General features: G+C 40.3%; 1 protein-coding gene across 3 annotated transcripts in view; it reads left to right on the top strand.

Annotated features, from left to right (window-relative positions):
- DCLK2 (doublecortin like kinase 2) overlaps positions 1 to 16,591 on the top strand; it is a 137,702-nt gene that overhangs the window by 82,097 nt on the left and 39,014 nt on the right. For 2 of the 3 annotated variants that reach the window (XR_015869896.1, XM_088448381.1), the window contains 2 exons: positions 1,528 to 1,578; positions 8,657 to 8,751. Coding sequence is in view for 2 of the 3 variants with exons in the window: in XM_088448381.1 (XP_088304507.1) it covers positions 1,528 to 1,578; positions 8,657 to 8,751 (146 nt within the window). In the remaining variant the exon portion in view is untranslated. The remainder of the gene's footprint in view (positions 1 to 1,527; positions 1,579 to 8,656; positions 8,752 to 16,591) is intronic. The other variant, XM_088448390.1, reaches the window with a different exon arrangement.

The raw sequence follows: 16,591 nt of genomic DNA, 5'->3' as shown, positions 1-16,591 counted from the left end.
GCTGGTAACTGAATCTCAGCGGGCGCCCGGCAGTTAATATTCTGTTTCAGCTGCAGAGGTTGGAGGCGGCGCGCCCCGTGCAATTGCACGGGTCGCCTGCCCCTAGAAACGGCCCTGATGGTAGGCACAGATTTTCTGTTCAGTGATGTGATGATGTTCCAAAGAGCCTTCTATCCATTTGCGAGCATACGTTATGGAGCATTGGAAAGGGTACTGAGTTGCTGGGGTGGCTATTGGCACCTACAGTTCTCTACACTATCCACAGTTATGATCTTTTGTAGTTACTTATAAACTGATGGATTTGAAATGTGCCTTCAAGTTTCCCTGTTCCTCTAGTTGATTGATATATTAGCACATCTGCTCTTTGCATAATGTCACATCTAAACATGAAACCAGAACATCAGGTTAACGCTGGTGTACCAGCCTTTTATAACCAGCAAAGCAAAACGTATAAAATTAATGGAAATGTGGAATGTTGGTTCTATTTGCATTAGTCGTGTGACCTTTGTACTACCTATGCAACACTTTTGATCCATTAATGCATTATTAATCCATCATTAATTCCCTAGTGATGAGAAAAATGTACACTACCATTGGGGAATTAATATCAATTATTTACACAAAAACATCTCAGATGCTACTTGCTGATGTAGTATTTGTGTGTGTGTGTGTGTGTGTGTATGTATATATGTGTATATATATATATATATATATATATATATATATATATATATATGTGTGTGTTGTGTGTGTGTGTGTGTGTGTATATATATATATATATATGTTTGTGTGTGTATGTATGTACGTATATATATATATATGTGTGTGTGTGTATATATATATATATATATATATATGTATGTATGTACGTATATATGTGTGTATATGTATGTGTATATGTATGTGTATATATATATATATATATATATATATATATATATATATTATAAATATATATATGTGTATGTATGTATGTATATATATAATATATACACAGCCAGCCAGCCATTGCCAAAAGTTTTGACAATGACACAAGTATTGGTATTCACAAAGTTTGCTTGCTTCAGTGTTTTTAGACCTTTTTGTCAGATGTCACTATGGTATACTGAAGTAAAATTGTGGGTTTTTGTGGACAAACAAAAACCCACAAATTCTGACAAACTCCAAGCATTGATTAGGCAAGAATGGGCGGCCATCAGTCAGTTTGTGGCCCAGAAGTTGATTGACAGCATGCCAGGGCGAATTGCAGAGGTCTTGAAAAAGAAGGGTTAACACTGCAAATATTTACTCTTTGCATAAACTTAATGTAATTGTCAATAAAAGCCTTTGACACTTATGAAATGCTTGTAATATACCATAGTAACATCTGACAAAAAGGTCTAAAAACTCTGAAGCAGGAAACTTTGTGAAAACCAATACTTGTGACATTCTCAAAACTTTTGGATATATATATATATAATAAAAAAAGCTGACTGATAATTAATGTATTTTATTGCTGTCTTTACCCCTGTTATAAAATGAATGCAGTAAAGAGGACTGGTTACTACTCTAGTGCCTATTCCACAGCAAGGTCCCCAGGTGAGCCATTCTGATTGTGGCTTTCTATCCCAGCTTTATCCGCACACCTGCCAACTCACTCTTCTGTCCAGCTTCATGAATCTGTTCTTTCCAATCATCCAAGCACACATTGTACCTTGCTGGCTGTGGTAGTATTTATTCCCCTATGGGGCCTATATATGAAGGGTCGCCTAAAAACTCTGTTAACATCTGTTATCTTCACTATTTGCAGTGATGACGGATTAATTAATGGGGGTAGTTTGCTGTTGAAGTCATTGTGGTTACAGAGCATCCATTACTTTAATTGCTTGCTTATCACAGTGGCAACAGAGATGTTTGTGATTTCCATGCATGCGCACAGTCCATGTACCGTTGAGGGATCCAAAGTGCCCCCTAGATTAAAGCGGCTAATCCCATCTGTGGTTGGTGGTCGTTATTGGGGGTCTATATATCTGATAGCTCCTGGTTTCGGTCCTGTTAAATTGCCCAAATGCTATAAAGGTTTTTCAATCGTGCAGAAACAGCTTTTTCAGAATGCATTTTGCTTAATAAATAGGCCCCATTTTACAGATTAATTCCAGGTTTGCCATGTCCTAAATTATTACATCGAACAAGTGATGTCAGGTATGCACCTAGCATATATACAGTGAGGTGCCAAAAGTCATGGAAAATCAGTAAGTAAAGTATTGGTAGGTGGCGTCACCGTACTGTGATGTGGAAATGCCCAGACCTGCATCAGTTGTAAACTGACATCTTGTGAGTCAGCTTGAACACCGGCTAGGCTGCTCATGGTAAGGTGACGTGAATCAGAGTTTGAACGGGGCATGAGAGTGGGTGCCCGATGGATGGGACATTCCATTTCCAAAGTCGTGCAGACATTCAACATTCCTTGATCTACAATGTCACATGTGGTGTGTACTGTATATCGGGAATACCTCATGGAAGGCATTGCCACCCACCAGGGACAATGCAGTGGCGACCACTGGGGCTTAATGATCCTGACCAGCAGCCCAGAATTGTCTGTGGTAACAGACAAGCGAGGCTGGCTCAAATCACATCCACATGAACCCAATCCAGCATTTATGGGACGTGGTAGAGAGGCCAATTCGCACCCAAGATCCTGCACCTACTAATATCAGGGAGCTGTGGGAAGCTATCCAGATGGCATGGGTCAACATCTCTCCAGAAGTCTTCCATCTACTTGTGGAATCAGTGCCACATCAAGTTGCTGTAGTACGCTGGGCTAGAGGGGGTCCTACGATGCTAGGCACCTATCCCATGACATTTGGCACTTCAGTGTAGAAGTAGACACTGCTCAGTAGGAAGTGTTTTTAGTATAACCTATGACTAGAATCCTCAAGGTCACATTATAATCAGCAGTGTTCTTGGAAGGATGCATTTCCTGCTAACTGCTATCCTCTTGCAGTAAGCTAGGAACCCAAAAAGTTAACATAGGTAATTGTGTTTGTTTATATAACCCCAAATCATGAAAGCCTATAGTGTTGAGTCAAATGTAAAATTGCCAAGTGACCCTTATTTCGAGGGACAGTCCCTTGATTTATAGAATTGTCACTGGGCATATTTAATCTTAGAAATCCCCCTATGTATTAGTACTAATAAATAATACATTAGAATTGTTACTTTTTTCAACATATTATATACAATTTTTACCATCTAATCTTATTTTCCAGTATTAAGAAATGCAATATAATTTTGATTATTTCAAGTGCAAAATTGCATTCTAATCACATTCAGTAAACATTCCCTGTTGGGGACTGTAGTGCTCCAAGGTTAGTAGATGTATTGAGATGTACTCGCTCAGCTGTAAAGTTTCCCTTGGCAAAAATGCAAAGGGTTGTGGGCCTATGTTTAGAAGATTGCCTGATTTTTGCTTTTGGAAAATCGTGCATGAAGTTTGTGCTAATAGGCAACACCAGCTTAGATGACGTTGTCTATCAGAGTCGTAACTAGACTTTTTGGTGCCCTGTGCCAGAAAGAGCATTGGCGCCCCCCCTCATTTTTCAAAGGGACATAATGCACCCATAAAAGGGCCATGGCTTCATGGGGAAGGGCCAGGGAAAAGATAGGAGAGATCAGGAGATGCTGGGGATGAAATAAGAGGAAGCTACAAGCAAGAATGATAATAAACAGAAATTTGACAGGCCCAACAGCGCCCCCTGACCTGTGGTGCCCTGTGTGATGGCAGCGGCCGCACTACCCTAGCTACAGCCCTGTTGCCTATAGCTTTTTTTTCTCAAAAAACCCCAGAAAGGGATCCGAAAAATCCCTCTCCTCCCTTCCCCCCCCCCCTCCCACCCTGCGGATTGTGCATGCGCAATAGGACGTGGGTCACACACTGTAAGTCCTCACATCCGAAGAAATAGCTGCTATGTTATCTTGTCCCAAGTGTAATTATTTATACATATGGCGTAAATAAATGCTGGTATGCATGCGATGAGGCAGAGCCGTAACTAGACCCCCCCCCCATTTTTCAAATAGGTACAAGACACTTGCCCGAAAAAGGGATGTGGCCTCATGGAGAAGGGGCATGACTAATCTGATTTGTCCCCTATGATGATGAAGGGGCACTGATCCCTTTGTACCACTGTTATCCAGATGTCCCTCTCAAATACAGTGTGAATCCAATGACTGTAGTGATGATACATAATGCTTATGCAGTATAACTCACCAGCTCTAAATGTGGGAGAGCAGTGGTGAAGCTGCACCTGCAGCAGGATTTGTCCATCAGAACAGCTGTGCACAGGCATGGAGCCGGCAGTGTAGGTCACCAACTGAAATTATAGAAAGAGTGCTTCTTGTAGTGTATACAGCAGCCAAATATAAGCGATGGCGAGGTCCCTGTATGTACCCTGCGCGGGCAGCTGAACTCACCGGCAAAGGTACTCGAGGTGTACTGGTAACACCTGGGTTGAGAATCAGTGGCTGTGTTCATGGTTGTCATCAGAAATTGTTGGGCCCAGTATACATGTAACAGACAGGTTCCCCCTTATCCTCCCCCACCTGGCCTGTTGAACGCAAAGTTCGAACAAACCCTAGAGCCCAAAGAAAGCACATGCTACACACGGACACACACACACTTATATATACAGTCAGGTGCATAAATATTGGGACATTGACAGAATTTTCAGATTTTGGCCTCTATTCACCACCACAATGGCTTTGAAATTAAACAAACAAGATGTGCTTTAACTGCAGACTTTCAGATTTAATTTGAGGGTAATTACATCCAAATCAGGTGAACGGTGTAGGAATTACAACGGTTTCTATATGTGCCTCCCACTTTTTAAGGGGCCAAAAGTAATGGGACAAACTAAACAATCCTAAATCTAGCTTTCACTTTTTAATACTTTGTTGCAAATCCTTTGCAGGCAATTACAGCCTGAAGTCTGGAACGCATAGACATCACCAGACGCTGGGTTTCATCCCTGGTGATGCTCTGCCAGGCCTCTACTGCAAATGTCTTCAGTTCCTGCTTGTTCTTGGGGCATTTTCCCTTCAGTTTTGTCTTCATCAAGTGAAATGCATGCTCAATCGGATTCAGGTCAGGGGATTGACTTGGCCATTGCATAACATTCCACTTTTTAGCCTTAAAAAATTATTTGGTTGCTTTTGCAGTATGCTTCGGGTCATTGCCCATCTGCACTGTGAAGCGCCGTCCAATGAGTTCTGAAGCATTTGACTGAATATGAGCATATAATATTGCCCGAAACACTTCAGAATTCATTCAACTGCTTTTGTCAGCAGTCACATCATCAATAAATACAAGGGAACCAGTTCCATTGGCAGCCATACATGCCCACGCCATGACACTACCACCACCATGCTTCACTGATGAGGTGGTATGTTTTTGATCATGAGCAGTTCCTTTCCTTCTCCATACTCTTCTCTTCCCATCACTCTGTTACAAGTTGATCTTTGTCTCATCTGTCCATAGGATGTTGTTCCAGAACTGTAATGGCTTTTTTAGATGTTGTTTGGCAAACTCTAATCTGGTCTTCCTGTTTTTGAGGCTCACCAATGGTTTACATCTTGTGGTGAACCCTCTATATTCACTCTTGTGAAGTCTTCTCTTGATTGTTGACTTTGACACATATACACCTACCTCCTGGAGAGTGTTCTTGATTTGGCCAACTGTTGTGAAGGGGTTTTTCTTCACTAAGGAAATTAATTCTTCTGTCATCCACCACAGTTGTTTTCCGTGGTCTTCTGGGTCTTTTGGTGTTGCTGAGCTCTCCGGTGCGTTCTTTCTTTTTAAGACTGTTCCAAACAGTTGATTTGGCCACACCTAATTTTTTTGCTATCTCACTGATGGGTTTGTTTTGATTTTTCAGCCTAATGATGGCTTGCTTCACTAATAGTGACAGCTCTTTGGATCTCCTATTGAGAGTCGACAGCAACTGATTCCAAATGCAAATGTCACACCTAGAATCAACTCCAGACCTTTTACCTGCTTAATTGATAATGAAATAACGAGGGAATAGCCCACACCTGTCCATGAAATAGCTTTTGAGTTGATAGTCCCATTACATTTGGCCCCTTAAAAAGTGGGAGGCACATATAGAAACCATTGTAATTCCTACATCGTTCACCTGATTTGGATGTAATTACCCTCAAATTAAATCTGAAAGTCTGCAGTTAAAGCACATCTTGTTTGTTTCATTTCAAAGCCATTGTGGTGGTGAATAGAGGCCAAAATATTAAAATTCTGTCAATGTCTCCATATATTTATGCATCGGACTATACATATTATATATAATTTATAGAACACCAATACTTTAAAAACCCTCCAAGAGAATGGATTTGGACACCAATCCTCTTATACCACATTCATGCAGTTAACTTGAGAGCACCTTGTAATTCAGTTACATTATCATTTATTTTAAATCACACATTTCTTAGTCATACCCAGGACTTGAACCCAGCAACTATCACATTAACAGGCAGGAAGACTCCTGGAAGTACAGGATAATATGTGCACCTTCCGTTACAGACACACAGTTCTCAAAACTCTGATACCCTGGACTCAAACCCATCACATTGCAGTCATAACACACATGGAGCTATCTGCTCCTGCAAAGTAAGCCTGTGAATTCTAACTGTATGAAGCTAGTTGTAATTGTCAGTTTAAAACCATTGCAACTAGGCAGATGTATGTAGTGCACAACCAATCCCCTGCAGCCAGACACTACATAGATCTGCCCAGCTGCAATGCTGAATATTTTTTCCAAAAGTGTATTGAGTCTCAAATAGTTAAAATTTGCAAGTTTCTTTTGCAGGAGCAGATAGCTCACTGTGTAATGTGCCTGCTTGCTGTGTGAAACGTGATGTGTTTGAGCCCTAGGTATGACATTATTTTGAAATGCGTGTGTTAAATAAAAGAGGATGTGACTGAAGGTGCCTGGGGAGGTGGCCAGATGGAGGGGGAGTCGGCCAGGGAGCAGATAGGGGTGGACAGGCGATGCCGGTGGATGGAAGCTACAAGTAAAAATTATTATAAACAGAAAATTGACAGTTGCCGCTGAACAGCACCCACTGTCCTTTGGTGCCCTCTGCCGTGGCACATGTCGCACCTCCTTAGTTACGGCCCTGTGATAAGGGGTGGGATGTATCAGATAGGATATGTGATACATGATACATCCCGTGCTGAGTCTGTAACATTTCTCATTTGTAATATATTGATCTAATCAGGAAGACAATGCCTTTGAGCAACTTGGTAAGGCCGAGCGTCTTTTCATGTGACTTTTTCCCTTAAAATTTGTCTGGGATGTACAAGTATCTTCTGCTGTTAAAATGATATGTGGCATGCCTATATTCTGTGTGCAACTGCGGCTGTATCTACATGTGAAATACTATGTTACAGTGTCACTGATACTGTAACGTACTGTAGCATTTTGCATGCAGATATAACCACAGTCACACACAGAATGTCCTTTTAATCAGCAGAAGCTGCTTGTGCATCCTATTTGCATCGCTTTGCGAATAACACACATTTTAAGGGAAAATGGTGCATGAACAGACGCTCTGCACTACCAAGTCGCATGGTGCTCACGTGTTGTTTGTAGCGCATGGAGGATGGATGTTTGTGGACACATCTGTCAGTCTATACACCTGTCCAGAGATCTGCATTTTCATCATTAAATATGGGCTAGTTTACTTTATTTTAGGAGTTTATATACATTACAGTGGTCGAAACTGAAGGCGTAGAGAAGGGTAAATGGGAAACATAGGGTCAAATCGCCCTTCAAAATAATCAATCACAAAACTCTCTGAATGCTTCCTGCTCTGGACCAACGTACTGGAACACTGATTCTGCCAATAATATGTGAAACCATTCAGAAGATGTCACTGGTGGTTGATTAATAAGCTCTTATCATTGGATCCCCACTAGGGGACAAGCAAGTGGCTTGCTTATGCTGTAACAGAGTCATAAAGCTGATTCATCCTGCTCGATGCTTCTAACCATTCCCCTATGTACTGTGCAGTTCCTGTTTCTGCTTATGTATCCATTTCTCTGGGTCATCAGTTAATTGGGCATGATAGGTAGCATCGTTTAACCAAGGTTATGTTGAGACCTTCATTACTACAGATGAACAGTTATTTGGAAAATAACAAGGGATTGGTTGAAAAAAATTAAATAAATAAATAAATCAAGGGATTGGTTGGAAAGAAAAAAAAGAAATACAATGTTTATATCTTTTATATGATAAGCAAAATAGCATGCAGCATTAGAAAATCTCCGTCTGAAAAATCGAGATCAACTTCTGCAATATCTTCTACTGTTAAGAAGGATGGGGCAGTGTAGCTGAACAGGGAATGCTTTTATCGTATAGTCTCTCACAATAGTCTGACTGACCAGAGGAATAAAGAACAAAAGGACCTGTAAAGGAGGAAGACGATGGCAGACAGTGTCTAGTCTCCCACATTTCAGGTTCACCACATTAGGGGCTGCTACTGTGCTGGAATCCAAAGCTTGCTGCAAGAATCTATTTGTTCTGAAAACCACAGGTTGTTTGTACTTTATAGAGAGATTTACGCATGTTGCTTTTCTAAGTTATTTGCATAATTATTTTATTCTTAGTGAATGGAACGCCAAGCAGCCAGTTATCCACTCCAAAGTCCACCAAATCTTCTTGTTCATCTCCAACAAGTCCAGGAAGTTTCCGTGGTTTGAAGGTAAGAAAGAAGTATTTGCTATTTGTTACCTCACAGGTTTCTTAATAGCATGAAGAACCATATTGAGTTTGCAGAATAAGAGTAATAAAGCTTATACAGTTACTTTACCTCACTGGAATCTCCTGTGTGACCTGTTGAATTGCTGACTTGGCCTTCGCCACATTTGCTGTTGAACTTCTTGACAAAGATGTTCAGTTATAGGATTATTACTAGCTAATTGGGTAATGTGACAAACACTTGAGTTTTGAGTTTCAGTTAAATACTGACATTGCATGCAGTTCTATGATCCCATTTATGATGTATTCCATTTAAGGTCTGTGCGCCCAGCGCCTGTATCTAGGGTAGTGCGACCAGTGCCATGGCACAGGGCACTGCAGGGCAGGGGGCACTGTCAGGGCCTGTCAATATTCCTGTTTATCATCATTCTCTCTTGTAGCTTCCTCTTATTTTATCCCCAGCTGCTCCTGGCCTCCCCTATCTCTTCCCTGGCCCTTCCCCATGAGGCCATGGACCTTTTATCAGGTGCATTATATTATGTCCCTATTTTAAAAAATGGGGGGTGGGGGCACCAATGCTCTCTCTGGCATGGGGCACCAAAAAGTCTAGTTACGGCTCTGTGTGCGCCAAATGGCACTAGTAGGCAGTGCAACTTCTTCCCCTGCTGAAGAACCAGCGCCCATCTTGGTCTTAGCTGGCGCACTTACACATTTTTTTTTTTAATCTTAAACTGCTTTTTTTGCATGGTGGGTAAAACAAACAAAACTAATCATCTCCACCGATACGGATGACCGGTGGGAACACTCCGCAATTCCACAGAGTGCTGACAGCTCTGATCTGTTTGAAACAATAATTCAAATTGATGAAAAAGGTGTGTGTAGGGGAGGGGGGGACTTTAAGTACCGCATCTCCCCCACCGTTTGATTCATCCCCCTCTTTCAAACTATGTGCCCCCATAGAAATTTATCACCTGGCATTAGCCCCTCACTACAAAAATGTTGTAGTCGCAGGATGAGGGAAGTTCCAAAATCCCTCTAAAATCCCTCTGGTCCCAAACAGAATATGGGAGATTCAACCTGTACTTTGGAAAGGTGGATACTGGCGAAACAAGAAACGCAAAGTATTTCTTTGTGTTGTTTATAAGATGAAAAAAATCATGTTTGCTTTTGGTTCCCATTCTTGAAATTACAATTAAAAAAACAATTTTTGGCCATTTGGGTTGAATTTTTTTTATTTTTATTTTTTTTTGGTGTGTTACAATGAGTAAAAAGTGTTTTTTTTTTCTGAAAATGTAAAAAGTCTTCTAAAAAAAAAAAAGCAAGGTATAACTTGTACGTGTGTCGCATAACAAATCATCGATATTGTGACGAGCACAAGTGTGCAAAAATGACCTCCGCAGGAGGTAATAGCGTGGCACTAGAGATGAGCAGAAATTTGTAGAGGCAGTTTCATCTTTATGAACTTGTAGAGTTACAATCTTCCCATTGGCCTTTATTTAGCTATTCCATGGTATGCTAGTCAACACTGCATTTGCAAATGTAAATTTCACAACATTTCAAAGTGGGGATGGCATGTTTAATTAATTCTGCTGTGTTATGACTGGGGTAGGAATCTTAAAGGCAAATAATGCCAGTAAAACAGTCAAAACTGCAAAGATTTCACAAATAATGTTAACAATTTGCTGATCTCTAATCACAAATTACCTCACTTATGGGAAGATGTATAAACCATTTTTAAGAGGACAAGTGGAGAAGTTACCCATGACAACCAATTAGCTTCCAGCTATCATTTATCAAGCAACTTCTATATCTGATTGGTTGCTATGGACAACTCCTTCAGCTGTCCTCTTTAGAGGCTTTCATAAATCTCACCCTCTGGGCCATATCCAATTAGGTGCAGATAGCGTGGTAAATTATCAAACCCTCGATTTCACGGTAAATTATTGCACCCGCGACAGTCGGATAGTGTAAAACAGGCGAAAAATGTCAGCACGTGCAGGAAAATACATCTGTACCCCCAAAAAATAGCTGATGTACATCAGAATTTAGAAGTGTATTATTGGCCATAATAAAAGTGTTTAGAGTACTTAAATTGTGTCGGTTGGCGGTAAATTGTGTATTTGAAAAAATGATAGAAAGCAATTTTTTTCCAGGAAATTACTGCTGCACGTAAATTGGGGGTACGTTAAAATGGGTGCAAGTATATTTTCACGTCATAAAAGCGCACTTTTAAAAAACGTTAAAAAAAAGACCTGCTGCGGCCACGTGCAATGTTTAAAACACCTGTCGCATCAATACAGCCCCCCGAAATACCAGACCCAGTACGGTAAACCCATTTTCAACGATTTTGTTTTTTCACACAAAATTACAAAAAAACTTTTGGGGTAATTTATCAGTAGGGGGGGTGCCCAAAGGGTTCTGAAAGAAATGATTTTACACAAATATTGTGTTAAACTGAACATTTCTTTGTTTTGTCATTTTTTGTGCTTATTTAATTGATCTGTTTTTTGAGAGTTAAGCTGGGTACACACTAAACGATGTGTGTACCCAGCGATCCGATGCGGCTGGTACACACAAGACGATTCAATGCCCGACCACCCGATGTGTCGGCCCTTGCTGCATCTCACTGCATAGGGTCGTCAGCCGCATCGTCAATTGAGCTGCATGTAGGGCGGACCGGACAATGCAGCTGGCAACCCCACGGGAGTGCGCACCGCCCGGCATAGTGGGTACACACTGCGCGATTTGACGTTCCGATCCGTTGGAAATCGTCCAAAATATCGTCTAGTGTGTACACAGCTTAAGAAGTAAACAAGACACTCGAGTTGCATAATTATTGTGTCCTCAATGAATGTATAAATGTAAGGTTAAATATAGATTCCCTGTACAAGCAAAGTGTGTTACTTACGTTCTTATCTTTTCTTTTTTTTTTTCTTTTATAAATAAAAAAAGCAGATGATTGCCTGCAAGTGGTTTTACCTCTTTTACAATATATTTGTTTGGTATCCGTTCAGAATCTCCACATGTTCTGAATATCAACAGTATGAATATCGATGGATGTTAGGTTGACGTGGTCAAAATGTCGACATGTTCTGAATGTTGACATTTAACACCTTGACGCCAAAATGCTGACAGTATATTTTAGGTTTAGGCTAAAATATGCACAAAATGGTAAATGGTGATATTCCGAATGTGGTAGAAAAAAGGTCTACATTCATGTTCTGAACATGTGTCGACATTCTGACTGTCGTCATTCTAAATGTTGACTTTCCCACCACACCCACTTGTTTTTCTCTCTCCTTTATGCTGTGATTCACATGATCACTTCGTTATGAGTGTCCTGAGTGTCCCTGTTTCCCTAGCAACCGGTTACACGCTTGTGAAAATGTATATGCTTCAGTTTTGCTTTCTGTGGTTTGTACTTAGATACTTGTGAAAACATTGTACATGTTTGTGAGTTTCTAGTTTTTGGTTAATTTAATGTATTTTCTATAGGGGTATAAACTAATAGTAACATTAGAGCACCATTAGTAAAGGACATCCTATCCCTTCCAGCTGAATGGTACAGTAACTTTAGTTAGCAGCTATGTAAAATGTATTAAGAAATAAATTGTGTTTCGCTTCCTTACTAAACTGATTTATTTATTAAAAAGTGTTGATGGGGCTAATTTTCTAGTGCAACTTCTTATACCAGTAGAAAACCTCCGAACCATGCTTTACCAGGAAACATTGCAGTGATTCTCAGGTGCCTGACTGCAGCAAAGATGTGTAAGGAATAAGGATACATCTGTTTGTTAAACTTTTAGGTCACTGACTATTTTGAGCCAAGGGGCCCAAATTCGAAGGTAATGTGACACTTGGGTGGAGGTTACACCAAACTGCTCACTGTATAGTATGACAGACTGAATGAAGTGGATATCTCTAATTATGAGCGAAGTATAACGTTGCTGATATGAAAATGATCTGAGTATTTGGGTGCCATCCCATAAGGACATGGTTAGACCTCCACAGTAGAGAAAATGTTTATAATGAGCTGCCCCACTTAGGGCCTGAGTCAGCACGGATCGCATCTGCAATCACAGCTGCGTAATCGCACACAATGAAGCTGCGAAAATATGCTAATGTCTGCCACAGCTCAGCCAGTATAGAGACGCCCACTACTGCTGTCTCATATCTGTAATACCTCGTAGTCCTGCGTATACATTGGTAACATCGGAGAACATCGGCCCATCATGCACAATTACAGCAGGTCTGACCTGTCTCAGAAATTGCAAGTCTCATCAGACGCAGTGAGTACACAAGCTGCGTATGCCATCACAGTGGCTAATTTATGCATGCCCATGCAACGGCGTTCAAACGGACAGGCACGCCTGCGTTTCTGCAACCACGCTTTCATCACCACCCCCAAAAGATCACGGCCTGCCACTCCCTCTGCGATGGATTCCTGTCTGCGTGCGTTATTCGCAGTGTGATCGCCGCAATCGCGTAGTATGCAACAATTGGCCAATCTGCGTATGAGTTGCAATTACGATCCCTGCTGAATCAGGCCCTTAGTTCCAAATGCTTGAGGCCATAAGTCACAGCCACCAAATGTATATACCGTCAGTGAAGAGGACGACTGTGCCCCAAACTGAAAAAATTATTTGTTATAATGGATCTTGGTGAATAAGTCTAGGAGTTTTCACTTTCACTGGCCAGAACTGGAGAGTCACTAGTTTAAGTATATATTAATGACATACATCAATCTATTTACTAGTAAGGGAGGGATGAAGGCCTAGAGAGTGTCCAGCTTTCCAGGAGGTATTTCCAAACAGGGCTCCAATATTCCTGGATCCAGGAAAGCGCCATCAGAGCTTTAGACCCCACTAGCAGCTGGTAATCGAAACTACAAAAACAGATAAGAGGGGAAAGCAGAGACTGCCAGTTGCCCGTTTCTGGTTTGACAGTCCTGAGTTTGCTTGTTCTAGGTACTGTTCTTCGCTGTCAGAATTTAATCTTGACTGCTTATTATGGATGTAGCCATATGCAGCTAACAGTAGCGCACACAGCATTGTATGGGGTGTTTGGAGGGTGGACTAACTATTTCTAAGAAGATAGAGATGCTATATGCACGCTGGCCATGGCCCATGTGTGGTCCACTTCATGGTGGTTGAACATCAACTACCTTCTATTGGCCCAGACTACAACATGAGGCCACTTTCACAGTATCTTCCAGGTCCACTTCAGCTTCTTGGTCACAACCCATTCTAAACCTGCAAAGAAAAATTCAAATCATTGTGATAATTTTTCAAGCAGTCAGTCAGTTTAGGAAAAGCTTTACCTTACCAGGGACCATGTATTTCCTGCATTTTCCTCCTCAAGAAACAGATATTTTTTATGTATAGAAAAAATGACAAGGCCAAACAAAACCAATATAACAAATGACAATCCAAGGCTTATAAAGCCCTTTACCATATGTACAAACTCTGTCCATATACACTATTATATTATTATTATCAATCACTTAGACAAGGTGTCTGCAGCACTGTACAGAAGACATGAATGATCGTGTGTCACAATTACAAGTGCAACCATGTTTGCCTTATAGTTATAAAATTACTTTTGTCCATCTGTTTTAATCTACACATGTAGTATGAGAATACATTATGATGTTAACATTTTAATTAAATTTAAATACATTTAATCGTATCCCCATATTAGAATTAGGATCCCAAAGCATTGTTGCACCACATGAACAAGGGGCTGACCAGGCCTGGGTATGCAAGCCTGTAGATTTAAGGGACATTGATTCTGACTGAGACACATTGTGAACTCTGAAACTTCTCACTTAGAACCGGGTAACAATGATGATGATGACATTTATTGCTTTTATCACCTAATCTTTTTTTTTTTTCTCTTATTCTGCATTATGTGAAAAAAGCCAAATAAATAATTGGATTTTAGCCCTTTGCTATTTGACAGCAAATTGCTAGTGTCCGCATTACTATAAATCATATGCTTTGTTTGTCAGAGCAGTCATTTGCGTGTAAGCTATACCATGCCGGTTCATGCCCCTTTCTTGGTCATCTGTATGCCTGATATATAACCATTACATTGTAGCTGAACCGAGGTCTCTGCCACAGCGACCTCGATAATCTGTTTCTTAATATATTCTATTTAGTTTCATTTAGAGCAAGAGTTCAGCATTCCTTCTGGCTGAGATTCCATGTCAAGATGAATTTATCTTATAGGAAAATGGGACATTATCCAAAACATGAATACATTTTGCATTGCTGATCTTGTAAATACTGGATGTTTTTATACATAACAGACAGAAAACCAAAACACTGTACATAAGACATACATATTTATTACTGTTGCCATTCCTTGGACATCTGCAGAAACCGGTAGGAGCAGTAATGAGAGGTTTAAACCAGTTCCTGATGCGATGCTCATTGCAGAACAGATAATTGAATTGGTGCTGGCACTTAAGATGTGGTTAAGCGATGTGCGAGGTAACACACACATAATAGATTTTCCCAAAGCATGCTTTCAGTATGTCAGTGTGCACAGCGTGCAAGAGTCCAGCTATAGGCCAAACCTGATTGCTGGACACTTGTATAAGTAGAAATTTGTAACTGGTGTATTAACTGAAGGCAAACAGGTCACACAGCAGTGTGATATCCTAATGGATATATCCAAGCTTTGTGACTTACTAGGCCATCATTTTCTGGTTGCTATGAAAGCACCTTTTAAAACACACCTTATATAACTTGCATCAAATAATTACCTCTGCTATTCCACCAATAATCTATCCCGATATACTAGCATTATTTTAGTGGCTTTTTCATTCACGGACTACATTTAACACACCTGTTGATTTGTAGCATTGTTTATCTTAGAAGATCCTATAACTATGTTGCAGTGATTTTATTTTCAATTAATATTTTGTTTAGTAAAAAATTATATAACTTTGATCATATAATGTACTATAATTAAAGTAGGATCATGAAATAGAAAACCCTGATAAGCGAAGACCAAGAAAATGTCTAACCTGATTGTAAAGAGTTGTCATCTCTCCCATGTATGTAACACATTTAGAGTTATTGTTTTTTAAGGAGGAGCATGGACTTCAATCACCACATCTACAATTCTGCTTTGGTTTAAGATCAGTCCTAACTAAACAATTTTTAACCCTTTCACATCATCTGAATTATATTTAAGGGCCTTTTCTAGCGCTATTTCAATAGTGAATTATTCTACAATATACCAATTATTTATTGTCAGTTTTTTTTTCACACATTGCCTAGTTTGCTAGTTTATTGCACTGTATGTGGCACCTTCAAAATAAAACATATTTACTACTGAATTTTAAGTACTTGAATGTTATTACTTGGTAGCATATTTTAGTTTATATTACAGCAGTTTTTTTTTTTGTTAAACTCCTGCTTAAAAATTTATTGAATAATACTAGTAACTACAGTATGATCTAAAATATTATGGCCAAATTGTTTGTGTAGTACATATTTGCATGAAAGCCCTAGTACTAAAATATCTTAATCAGGGCCATCTCTTCCATTGGGCTTGTTGGGCAGTTGCCCAAGGGCCCGAAGCTTGTAGGGGCCCGCTAACCCACCCCTTGCAGCCGCACTGTATTCTGATCTACTCCCCCCCGCCCCCTCCACCCCCTCCACCCCCGGTAACGAGTACTCACCTAAGTCCCAGTTACACTTCATCCCCCAGCTTCAGAACAGTCAGTCTCTCTGCATGTGTGGGAGGTCTGATGGGCATGCAGGAGGGATTAATTTTATTGACCATTTACATTTTTTTCCTGTGAATGGGTGTGTCTGGGCCCCACTACATTG

Source organism: Taudactylus pleione, unplaced genomic scaffold (assembly GCF_031769625.1).
Source record: "Taudactylus pleione unplaced genomic scaffold, aTauple2 ptg000021l, whole genome shotgun sequence".
Classification (NCBI taxonomy): Eukaryota; Metazoa; Chordata; class Amphibia; order Anura; family Myobatrachidae; genus Taudactylus; species Taudactylus pleione.
This window is presented reverse-complemented; position numbering and strand designations above follow the sequence as displayed.